Raw genomic sequence first — 13,474 nt, 5'->3', positions numbered from 1 at the left:
TGTGAATCCTTACAGTATGCACACTGCGCGCTGGAAGGATTCTCCAGCGTCCGTGCCGGGAGCGGCCTCACTCCATGCAAGTGCACAGAGCGAGGCTGGATACAGTCTAGTCGGAATGTGACTGGGAGTATGCAAATCACATACTTGTGGTCACATGACCGCCCCGCCCCGTTACTGGAGAATCCTCACAGCGTGCAATGCACACAATGTGAGGAGTCACAAGTCTGCAGTCACATAGAGAGATTGCAAACTTGTACCTTAAGACCGGACAACCCCTTTAATGTAATCATATCTTTAATTCATAGCCCCATTTTTGCAGGTGGGTCATTTAGAGAACACGTATCAGCAGCCATTCTGACAAGTCCAGTAGAGAAAATACTGGGGAATTCTGGAAAGGGAAACGCCTTGGGCTGGGGGATGATACCATTGTAACAACATCACAACACTGATGACAACTTATGTGTAATAATTTATTTATTGTTTGCAACTTATCTCAAAATTAAATATACTTAATATAAACAAGTAATATCACTAATGTAATACCTGCAAATATTGCTCAGTACAGTGCATATTATACATAACTTTCTAACATTTGATGCAAATATTGCATAACATATAGGAAAAGGATAGATAATAGTAATCCATAATACATATCACATAATGCACAATTCATAGAATTTTGAATATTCTGATAATTTATCAAATGGGCATAATACAGTATAATATACAGAACATTAACCACTAATAATAGTGAACCAGAGGGGATGCAATAGGGGGACAATTACTGCAAATATTGCATACTATTGCAAATTATATCATCTCACCCTGCATAATACATATCAGCATTACATAATAATCATGCACAAGCATTGAAAATACGCTTCCTGGTTATTTATTGAATATTCAATATACAGAACATTTACCACTAATAATAGTGAACAATAGGGGGCGCTGTACAAAGTACATCTATATACTGAATCTAATATACATATTACTATACAGACGTCTGTAGTAGTTACAGAACTGAATGATATATAATATCTACTGTATATATCAGGCCGGAGGTCTCACCTCCATTATTCTGCAATGCTTCGCACTGGAGCTCTGATCTGTACATACAATACGTCACTCTCTATAGAGCCAGTACACATTATACATAATCCGATACATTGTATCACTGGGGATATTCATACAAAGGCCTCAATTTATCAAAGAGATTATGTGAAAATTCTAGTGTAAGTCAATTTGAAAAGTGCAAAATTTTTGCACAACACAGAGTTGTGCAAAAACTTTGCGGGGTTTGATGAATTGGGGTCAGCTCTCAGGTATACTGGGGGTACACAGCTCTCAGGTATACTGGGGGTACACAGCTCCCAGTTCTCAGGTATACTGGGGGTACACAGCTCTCAGGTATACTGGGAGTACACAGCTCTCAGGTATTCTGGGGGTACACAGCCTTCAGGTATACTGGGGGTACACAGCTCCCAGATCTCAGGTATACTGGGGGTACACAGCTCACAGGTATACTGGGTGTACATAGCTCTCAGGTATTCTGGGGGTACACAGCTCTCAAGTCTACTGGGGGTCACAGCTTCCCGCTCTCAGGTATACTGGGGGTACACAGCTCCCAGCTCTCAGGTATACTGGGGGTACACAGCTCTCAGGTTTATGGGGGGTCACAGCTCCCTGCTCTCAGGTATACTAGGGGTACACAGCTCCCAGGTATTCTGGGGGTACACAGCTCTCAGGTTTACTGGGGGTCACAGCTCCCCGCTCTCAGGTATACTGGGGGAACACAGCTCCCAGCTTTCGGGTATACTGGGGGTACACAGCTCCCAGCTCTCAGGTATACTGGGGGTACACAGCTCCCAGTTCTCAGATATACTAGGGGTACACAGCTCCCAGCTCTCAGATATACTGGGGGTACACAGCTCCCAGCTCTCAGGTATACTGGGGGTACACAGCTCCCAGCTCTCAGGTATACTGGGGGTACACAGCTCCCAGTTCTCAGATATACTGGGGGTACACAGCTCCCCGCTCTCAGGTATACTGGGGGTACACAGCTCCCAGTTCTCAGATATACTGGGGGTACACAGCTCCCCGCTCTCAGGTACAATGGGGTTACACAGCTCCCAGCTCTCAGGTATACTGGGGGTACACAGCTCCCAGGTACACTGGGGGTACACAGCTCCCAGCTCTCAGGTATACTGGGGGTACACAGCTCCCAGCTCTCAGGTATACTGGGGGTACACTGCTCCCAGCTCTCAGGTATACTGGGGGTACACTGCTCCCAGCTCTCAGGTATACTGCGGGTACACAACTCCCCACTCTTGGCCCACATGTCACATAATGGATACAGTCACTACCAGGGTCTCCACAAGTCTTTGCTGCTGTCTGGGGGGCTGTGTTTGCTGGGGGTCTGGTAGACGGGAGATACAGGAGATACGTCCCTGTATACTGCAGTGTGAGCCCCAGGGAGGTTCTGCAGCAGCTGGATCTGGAGCTCGCCCTGTTTGTGCTGGGACAGGAAGGTGATGGAGTCCTGGAGGCAGGTGGAGAAGCCTTCTCTCTGGACCCGGCTGGAGGCTGTGACATCTAGAAGAGGAAAGACAAACATGTCAGTGACCGCGTCCATCACCGGCTGCAATCTGCTCTCACTAAGGTCACGTTCACATGAACATATTTTCGGTCTGAGTGCTGTCCATGGAGAAAGCTGACCAGATCAGAGGACAAATTGCCGCATACATCAGTCTCTTCCATATTTCAGGTGAAAATCGTCTGTTCAAGTCTATCAGTGCAAAAAAAGATCGAATCCCATACGGATCATCCATACAGCATAATACTTTTATAGATTCATTGCACTTATTAACCTAACAATGAGCTTAGTGTAAGGAAGCCCATGAGGGGTGTGAGGAGCGGACACCACACTGACCTCTCTCCGCCATGTGCCGCTGCAGGAAGGTGACCGTCATCTCCAGGATATCGGCTTTCTCCGGTTTGGAGGGGAGCTGATGTCTCTGAAACTCCTTCTCCAGTAAGACGCGGAGCTGCTCGATGCTGCTGTTTATCCGATCTCTCCTCATCTTCTCAATCGCCGGCTTCCTCAGCTGCAGGAAAGAAGAACCTCTCATTATTACTCTGCCCAGTGTCCATGTCTATGGATGAGAACTAAAACCTCTCGTAAAACATCAGTCTCCTGTGCCTATAAGTTTCTGTATGTAGAGATATGGGGGTGACGCTGTCACTAGTCGGGGGCTCTTACCTTTCTGAGGCTGCTGTCAGCCTGATGGTCCGGGGTCCTCATATTACATGGGGCCATGGTGCAGGTCCGGCAGTCTGTAGACTTGTGCTGTGTGGGTCAGGAGCTGTCTGACTACTAGTGAGCGGCCGTCCCTCTATATAACCCTCTCCCTGCATAATGATGTGTGGAGAGCGGACTTACAAGAGGTTCCCACACTCATCCTCCAATCCCACCGCAGCGGGGACAATGGACGTGTGTCCATCTGCTCCAATACAGGAGATAATAGAGGATGCTGGGGGGAGATGTGAGCTGGAGTGTGGGAAACACCGGCCACAAGATGAGACCTGCACTAATCACATATTGTACTGACCTCTGACGTTTTCACTATTGATCTATTTATCTGTGAGAGGAGCTGTTAGGAAACCCTACTTCTCACTAGCAGAAATAATAATATAACTATAATATTAGGACATTGTCTCTCACATCTAAACTTATTACATCTAGTAGTAATAATCATATCAAAGTAGTAAGAAACACATCCGATGCTGCAGAACATCACAATACACCTCAGCTGCTGCAGAACCTCGTAATACACACCTCAGCTGCTGCAGAACATCACAATACACCTCAGCTGCGGCAGAACCTCTTAATACACACCTCAGCTGCTGCAGAACATCACAATACACCTCAGTTGCTGCAGAACCTCTTAATACACACCTCAGATGCTGCAAAACATCATAATGAACATCTAAGCTGCTACAGAACATCATAAATAAATACCTCAGCTGATGCAAAGCATCATAGCACACCTCAGCTGCTGCAGAACCTCATAATACACAACTCAGGTCCTGCAGAACCCCATAATACATCTCAGCTTCTGCAGAACCTCATAATACACCTCAGCTGCTGCAGAACCGCATAATACACACCTCAGCTCCTGCAGAACATCATAATACACCTGAGCTGCTGCAGAACCTCATAGTACAGAACTCAGGTCCTGCAGAACCTCATAATACACCTCAACTGCTGCAGAACCTCATAATACACACCTCAGCTGCTGCAGAACATCATAATACACACCTCAACTGCTGCAGAACCTTATCATACACACCTCAGCTGCTGCAGAACCTCTTAATACACACCTCAGCTGCTACAGAACCTCATAATACAAACCTCAGCTGCTGCAGAACATCATAATACACCTCAGCTGCTGCAGAATCTCATAATACACACCTCAACTGCTGCAGAACTTCAGAATACACACCTCAGCTGCTGCAAAACCTCATAATACACACCTCAGCTGCAGCAGAACCTCTTAATACACACCTCAACTGCTGCAGAACCTCATAATACACCTCAGCTGCTGCAGAACATCATCATACCCACTTCAGCTACTGCAAAACATCATGATACACACCTCAGCTACTGCAAAACAGCATAATACACACCTCAGCTGCTGCAGAACCTCATAATACACACCTCATCTGCTGCAGAACTTCATAATACACCTTAGCTGCTGCAGAACCTCATAATACACACCTCAGCTGCTGCAGAACCTCATAATACACCTTAGCTGCTGCAGAACCTCATAATACACCTCAGCTACTGCAGAACCGTATAATACACCTCAGCTGCTGCAGAACCTCATAATACACCTCAGCTGCTGCAGAGCATCATAATACACCTCAGCTGCTGCAGAACCTCATAATACACCTCAGCTGCTGCAGAACCTCATAATACACAACTCAGCTGCTGCAGAACCTCATAATACACCTTAGCTGCTGCAGAACCTCATAATACACCTCAGCTACTGCAGAACCTCATAATACACCTCAGCTGCTGCAGAACCTCATAATACACCTCAGCTGCTGTAGAACATCATAATACACCTCAGCTGCTGCAGAACCTCATAACACACACCTCAGCTGCTGCAGAGCATCATAATACACACCTCAGCTGCTGCAGAACCTCATAACACACCTTAGCTGCTGCAGAATCTCATAATACACCTCAGCTACTGCAGAACCTCATAATACACCTCAGCTGCTGCAGAACCTCATAATACACCTCAGCTGCTGCAGTACATGATAATACACACTTTAAATATTTTAAAAAAAATCCTTTATATAACACATTTAAAAAATCTTGAATTCTGGTCCACTGTTGTAGTTTATACACAGCACAGTTTAGTTCAAAGTAATTTACCAAAATATTTTGTGCTGATTTTTCACTTAGTGCCAATTATTTGTTAGTCAATATTTAAGGATTTTCTAATTGATTTGCATGTGATATCTCATGTGCTGGGGATGAGGGTCCTGACTATGGTCTCTGAGGACAGAGGATGTGGCGGTGCGATAAGAGACGTCTGACATCCCAGTGACACCTCATTATCCTCAACATCACATAGGATGATATATTGTAGAGTGTGGGGCAGGAGATAACATTATATATATCTACATTGTAGGAAAACCATTTATAATATGACAAATAATCCTAATAAGTGCAGTGCGATCTTATCTACAGCTAATGAGACGCTTCATGCATTAATGGTCCTGATATATATATGGATTTCTTCTCTAATGCTGTCCATAAGAGGAATGGTAGTGGGGGGGTCATTTTTGATTTTCACCTTGTTGACCTTATGTAAATGCAGAGCAGAGCCCTAAACTATGGCCTCAATTAATTAAGACTGGCATCTTGCACACTAGTCTTAATGAACAGAGCACTGGAGTGAGGGTCCAAAAATTAAGAGGTTTGTGCTTCTTAATGAATTTGATGTATCTTACTAATGCCGTGAACATCAGCCAGAAATGTTACGCCAGTCAGTAGCTGGCATACATTTCTAGTCTATTTTACGCCACCTCTGTGGAGTAACTTATGATGACTTTCTCAGCTAGGCTTTCCTAAGTTCCGTCCTGGCTCAGCCAACTTTTCAAAAAGTTAGCAGAGCTGGCTGGGAATGGTGTAAAAACGCCAAATAATCTTAATGAATTATGATAGATGGGAGCCTTTATGCGAAGAAAGCTTAAACAAATTTTCCTAGGATATATAATGAAGCCTCCTGCCTTCTCATGTGTTCATGGGAAACTGAGCAAAAAAAATCAACGGGGTTAGCCACGAAAAGTCAATTTTGCACGGGGCCTCATTCAGCTTAAGGCCAGCCCTGAGCGGAATGATATCCTGCAGGATTGGGGCTGTATATAGAGGGGCTAGGAAGTGTGATGTTCATCAGGATGGAGCTGTATATAGAGGGGCTAAGTGGTGTGATGTTCATCAGGATGGAGCTGTATATAGAGAGGCTAGGAAGTGTGATGTTCATCAGGATGGAGCTGTATATAGAGGGGCTAAGTGGTGTGATGTTCATCAGGATGGAGCTGTATATAGAGAGGCTAGGAAGTGTGATGTTCATCAGGATGGAGCTGTATATAGAGGGGCTAAGAGGTGTGATGTTCATCAAGATGGAGCTGTATATAGAGGGGCTAAGTGGTGTGATGTTCATCAGGATGGAGCTGTATATAGAGAGGCTAGGAAGTGTGATGTTCATCAGGATGGAGCTGTATATAGAGGGGCTAAGAGGTGTGATGTTCATCAAGATGGAGCTGTATATAGAGGGGCTAAGAGGTGCGATGTTCATCCGGATGGAGCTGTATATAGAGGGGCTAAGAGGTGTGATGTTCATCAGGATGGAGCTATATATACATTTTAAATCCAATATCCAAAGGCCAAAACATCCCATTTTCACCAATATAAAATAAAACATTACTTTTAATTGTAAAATTAAAAATATGAGTAACTAGTGCAAATCACATGTTAAGGTGCACAATTAAATTTACACTCTGTTCCTTATCCTTATTGATCCTACCTATATTTAAATGTATCCCAAGAAGTCACACTGCTGTGCTGGTGGAATCATTCAATTGCAATATACGTATGGATAGTATTTGTAGCTAAATAGGTGTACAGTTCCAATAGCCTCACATTGTATAACTAGCATAACGCACAAGGAACGCCGATCATTATCTAACCATCAAGGATCATATCTTATTTTGTGTTTTCTCGTGACCAGAGGAACAAGGCGCTATTAAAATTAGAAAAAGCCCCCCTAACATGTTTCACCCTTATGAGCTTCATCAAGGTAACAAGACAAATGCAAACTAAAATGGCCGAATAGACTATTTATAAGCTCCCCATCTGATATCACACTGACCTCATCATAATGATTCCCAGTCTGCAGCCAATGTGTACTTCCATAATGCCGGGCCAATGTGCATCTCTCAGGGTGGGGTCAGAGATATACACCCATGTCACATGTATGTCTACTAACCTATCAGCATGGTTTATTGTATGCAGCCGATACAGAGCAGGTCGCCATGTGATTACACCATTAGGGTAAAGGAAAAATAAAATCATAATGGTCTCAAAGATAATGGTGTCCATCTCCAACGTTTCCAAGATAGAGGCTACCCTTGGAAGGTTCTGTATAAGTCCTTTCATAGGGCTGAATATAGTAATAGGAATACCCCATTAAATAATGGATTATTGTCCCCCCCAAAAAAATGATCAGATGTACAGGGACTTTGCATGTTCATGCCACAGACATTTCTAAGATTCTGCAGAAATATTGGCCCATTTTGAGGGCTGATCCTGATATTAGGGATAGGAGTATTTCCATCTATTACTTACCGTAGGAGTAAAAACCTACGAGATATACATAGACACAGTCATCTGGTATCGTTTTCTGGGGTCCATGACTCCCATGACTGGACTGCATCACGAAGGAGCTCATTTTCTTGTGATGATTTTTCTTTCTTTCGATATCTGCCTTCAGTCTGGCAGTTTGTTAATCCCGTAGATGGTCACTCTCACACTATCTCTGAGTTTATAAATGATAAAATTAAGTATATGGCTTATGTTGCTGAGTGCCCCTGTCATAAACTGTATGTGACTAAAATGATTCAAGAATTCCACCAAATTAGCTCAATAATTACTTAAGGCATATGAGATCCTTTCATAAGGAAACCACTACTGCCCTATCTATTTGGAGCATACGGAAAATAACTCTAGGCTCTAGGACGGGCAATCTGGATAGACTGGATAGACTACTTCTTCAGGAGAAAGCAAGATGGATCTATAGGCTCAAATCCAAGTCCCCACAGGGTCTCAACTAAGGCTTTACCTTGTCAGCCTTTACTGTAGACATATAGATAGGGGCGGCCATCTCATTGGTGCCATCTGTGTGGCCGCAAAGAGGCCCAAGAGGTAAGGAGGCCCCTTCTACCTCCAAAGCAGGTGCAATTTTGCATTTTCAGGAGCTCTTGGGCTGAAAAGGGCCCATATATTGTTCTTGCACAGGGGCCTTTTTCTGTCTGTGTCCACCAGTGCATATAGATATACAGTAGATGGGTGTATATATATATGCATATATGTATATATACCGTATATATATATATAACATTCCAGTAAGATACTTCATATTCATGGTCATTTAAATGATAATTAATCTATTAATGGCGCTACCTTTATTGTTTGCATCATATGTTTGTATGGCTTTCATTATTTTTGTATTCATCCTAATTTATTTATGCCTTTTCCTCATCCCATGAATCATGCCTACATTTGTAACATATTATATTATTACACCATTAATTTATATTACATTATATATATTACATATAACCTTGCTCCTTTTATTTGTGAATTACTACCCTTTTCTATATTGTGCTGATGTACAGGAACTTGTCGCGTTTTGGTTATAGTAAGTGGGCACTATCTGTTGGCCATCTTTTTAAGCCCTTAGTATGGAGCAGACAACATTTTCTTGGAGACCATTATGATTTTATGTTTTTCTTTACCCTGATGATGTAATCACATGGCGACCTGCTCTGTATCGGCCGCATACAATAGACCATGCTGATAGGTCAGTAATAGGTGACATTGATCTATATCTCCGACCCTATTTTGATAAATGCAGATTGACCCGGCATTATGGAAGCTCTGATTGGCTGCAGATTGGAAATCATAATCATGAGGATGGTCTGATATCAGATGGGGAGGTTAGAAATAGTTTGTTCGGCCATTTTGGCTTGCATTTGCCTCATTGTCCTGAGGAAGCCCATCAGGGCGAAACATTTTCGGGAGGCTCTTTCTCTATTCAAATAGTGCCTTGTTCCTCTGGTCATTAGACAACTAGTGCAGCAATGTGAACGATGGGGAAACATTATAACATAGATAGGACCAATAAGGTATATATGGTAATTTTCCTGTGCACTTTAACATAAGATTTAAACAAGTTAGTCATATTTTTGATTTAACAATTAAAAGTTATGTTTTACTTTGGATTGGTTAAAATGGGATTTTTTGGCTTTCGGCCATTGGATTTAAAATCCCTACCGTTACCATCTAGCAATTATGGTGTGATCAAAGCTGTATATTACAGAGGCGCATCGATTTAGAGGACCTGGTCTTTTGCCTATGTCATTAATTTGTGGCCATTATACTGGAGACATCACATATGTGTCACGCTGATGCCGTCATATAAGAAACGGTTTTCAGGACTCCCGTAATGATTGCTTGATGGACTCATAGGGTCACACTAAGAAAATTAAATTCTGGTCGACAGAGAATCTGCTGTGCGATCTGCTAATCTGTAATATGGCCACAAGGTACAGAAGAGGGGCAGATATGCGGATATCATGAGAAGTGAGTGTTCAGTAAGTATATGACCACGTGCACACTGTACGGCATGCATTACTCTAAGGGACTAAGAAATCTAAATGTTCCTGGGAGTGCTGTTGTCAGCACAAAATGACTGTTCCCACCAATCACAGGCGCCGGGTGCACCCTTATAGTGGCAGGTCAGTTTAGTGCAGCCACTCACCTACTTCTTTTCCATCAGTCTCCGTGCTCCTCTGACTCCTCTAAAGCCAGAGCTGTCAATCATGGAAAAGAGGGGCGGAAATAAGAGCAAAACTATTCTGAAAAGGCGGACCCCAGTGAAAAATTATTTTGATGGGGGATGGGCTAAGGATGATACCATTGTATCAGCATCACAATACTGATGACAACTTATGTGTAATAATTTATTTTATTGTCTGCAAAATATCTCAAAATATATGACAACTAAATATTGTCTACTAATAAGAGTATACAAAGTATACAGACACGGGCAGTCAGTGTATAATATAGACAAGTAATATCACTGATGTAATACCTGCAAATATTGCTCAGTACAGTGCATATTATACATAACTTTCTAACATTTGATGCAAATATTGCATAACATATAGGAAAAGGATGGAAAATAGTAATCCATAATACATATCACATAATGCACAATTCATAGAATTTAGAATATTCTGATAATTTATCAGATGAACATAATACAGTATAATATATAGAACATTTACCACTAATAATAGTGAACCACAGGGGGGCGCAATAGGGGGACAATTACTGCAAATATTGCATACTATTGCAAATTATATCACCTCACCCTGCATAATACATATCAGCATTACATAATAATCATGCACAACCATAGAAAATATGTCTCCTAGTTATTTATTGAATATTCAATATACAGAACATTTACCACTAATAATAGTGAACTATAGGGGGCGCTGTACACAGTACATCTATATACTGAATCTAATATACATATTACTATACAGACGTCTGTAGTAGTTACAGAACTGAATGATATATAATATCTACTGTATATATCAGGCCGGAGGTCTCACCTCCATTATTCTGCAATGCTTCGCACTGGAGCTCTGATCTGTACATACAATACTCTCTATAGAGCCAGTACACACTATACATAATCCGATACATTGTATCACTGGGGATATTATTGCAATGTGTCCATATAAGACCAGGACTGTTCTTCATAGAAGAATATAGAAACGAGTCCACACAGGAGATCTGCAGCCGACAGCAGATTATACCATGGACGAGAAAATCACAGAGAAATTACATCAAGTTCAGAAAGAACGTCATCTCCCATCACATGATGAGACATTAGGGACAGAAGACATCACATCTCCAGCTCTCAGGTATACTGGGGGTACACAGCTCCCCGCTCTCAGGTATACTGGGGGTACACAGCTCTCAGGTATACTGGGGGTACACAGCTCTCAGCTCTCAAGTATACTGGGGGTACACAGCTCCCAGCTCTCAGGTACACTGGGGGTACACAGCTCCCAGCTCTCAGGTATACTGCGGGTAGACAGCTCCCCACTCTTGGCCCACATGCCACATAATGGATACAGTCACTACCAGGGTCTCCACAAGTCTTTGCTGCTGTCTGGGGGGCAGTGTTTGCTGGGGGTCTGGTAGACGGAAGATACAGGAGGAGATATGGCCCTGTATACCGCAGTGTGAGCCTCAGGGAGGTTCTGCAGCAACTGGATCTGGAGCTCGCTCTGTTTGTGCTGGGACAGGAAGGTGATGGAGTCCTGGAGGCAGGTGGAGAAGCCTTCTCTCTGGACCCAGCTGGAGGCTGTGACATCTAGAAGAGGAAAGACAAACATGTCAGTGACCGCGTCCATCACCGGCTGCAATCTGCTCTCACTAAGGTCACGTTCACATGAACATATTTTCAGTCTGAGTGCTGTCCATGGAAAAAACTGACCTCACACGGACAACACACGGACCAATGTTATTGAATAGGGCTGATGAGACGACAAATTGCCGCATACATCAGTCTCTTCCATATTTCAGGTGAGAATCGTCTGTTCAAGTCTATGAGTGCAAAAAAAGATCGAATACCATACGGATCATCTGATTTTTATAGATACATTGCAATTATTAACCTAACAATGAACTTATGGAAGGAAGCCATGAGGGGTGTGAGGAGTGGACACCACACTGACCTCTCTCCGCCATGTGCCGCTGCAGGAAGGTGACCGTCATCTCCAGGATATCGGCTTTCTCCGGTTTGGAGGGGAGCTGATGTCTCTGAAACTCCTTCTCCAGTAAGACGCGGAGCTGCTCGATGCTGCTGTTTATCCGATCTCTCCTCATCTTCTCAATCGCCGGCTTCCTCAGCTGCAGGAAAGAAGAACCTCTCATTATTACTCTGCGCCAGTGTCCATGTCTATGGATGAGAACTAAAACCTCTGACTCCTGTGCCTATAAGTTTCTGTATGTAGAGATATGGGGGTGACGCTGTCACTAGTCGGGGGCTCTTACCTTTCTGAGGCCGCTGTCAGCCTGATGGTCCGGGGTCCTCATATTACATGGGGCCATGGTGCAGGTTCGGCCGTCTGTAGACTTGTGCTGTGTGGGGCAGGAGCTGTCTGACTACTAGTGAGCGGCCGTCCCTCTATATACCCCTCTCCCTGCATAATGATGTGTGGAGAGCGGACTTACAAGAGGTTCCCACACTCATCCTCCAATCCCACCGCAGCGGGGACAATTGACGTGTGTCCATCTGCTCCAATACAGGAGATAATAGAGGATGCTGGGGGGAGATGTGAGCTGGAGTGTGGGAAACACCGGCCACAAAATGAGACCTGCACTAATCACATATTGCTCAGGACACGGATGGGATTCAATTGTGCATCTAAGTGACCATCCTCCTGACCGGTCACTGACATGTGCACCCACTGGTGTAGCGTTGGTTGTAAGTGTCTGGGGAAAGGCAAGTCATTTATTCCCCTTAACCCATGAACCATTAGCTTTCCCCGAGTTCCTTCCACCAGTCCAATACTGAATCCCTTATCCTCCAAACACATTTATTGTAATTTGAAGAAAATACTGATATAATACTATATTTTGTGTTTTTACCTCCTAATTTTTTGTTAAAATTTTAAAAATAAGAAGTTACATGTTTATTTTTAAAATATTTTTTATTACATTTTTATATGTGTATTTTATGTATTTCTTTATGCTGTTTTATTGTCTCCTGTTGTCTTAAGTTGATTGATTGCTAATGAATTAAATCTGTGTAGATCTAAGCAGATACATCCCTATATATTGAGACATAGTCAAGGGGCAGCATGTATACGGAGGCATTTATGCATACTTTTTCGAAGTGCCATAGTTTATCAAAGTGCCTCGGCAGTTATACTGTATATGGTAGCTGGACAGGGCAGGAGACAGGTAAGACATGCAAGACAATTAAACAAATTTGCTTCCAGGTCATCTGTTTTGCAAACAGTATTCATAATTTGTATTTGCGCCATTTACGTTCTGGCTGCTACAATCATCCACATTCACCGTTCTCCCACA

General features: G+C 43.2%; 2 protein-coding genes across 2 annotated transcripts; both read right to left on the bottom strand.

Moving 5' to 3' along the window:
• Positions 1-710: 710 nt before the first annotated feature.
• LOC141173228 (transcription factor HES-5-like) lies at positions 711-3,380 on the bottom strand. Its single transcript, XM_073657860.1, has 3 exons — positions 3,263-3,380; positions 2,933-3,107; positions 711-2,595 (listed from the first exon to the last, which is right to left on the bottom strand). Exons 1-3 carry the CDS (start codon positions 3,317-3,319, stop codon positions 2,363-2,365), a joined length of 465 nt encoding a protein of 154 aa, XP_073513961.1. The 5' UTR covers positions 3,320-3,380; the 3' UTR covers positions 711-2,362.
• A 6,987-nt stretch (positions 3,381-10,367) lies between these two features.
• On the bottom strand, positions 10,368-12,589 carry LOC141173227 (transcription factor HES-5-like). The gene is made up of 3 exons (XM_073657859.1): positions 12,434-12,589; positions 12,115-12,289; positions 10,368-11,750 (listed from the first exon to the last, which is right to left on the bottom strand). Exons 1-3 carry the CDS (start codon positions 12,488-12,490, stop codon positions 11,515-11,517), a joined length of 468 nt encoding a protein of 155 aa, XP_073513960.1. The 5' UTR covers positions 12,491-12,589; the 3' UTR covers positions 10,368-11,514.
• Between the last annotated feature and the right edge of the window lie 885 nt (positions 12,590-13,474).

This window comes from Phyllobates terribilis, unplaced genomic scaffold (genome assembly GCF_046119375.1).
Source record: "Phyllobates terribilis strain yellow unplaced genomic scaffold, ASM4611937v1 Scaffold_12__6_contigs__length_324123572, whole genome shotgun sequence".
Classification (NCBI taxonomy): domain Eukaryota; kingdom Metazoa; phylum Chordata; class Amphibia; order Anura; family Dendrobatidae; genus Phyllobates; species Phyllobates terribilis.
Note: the sequence above shows the minus strand (reverse complement) of the source record. Positions and strands in the feature narration are given on the sequence as shown.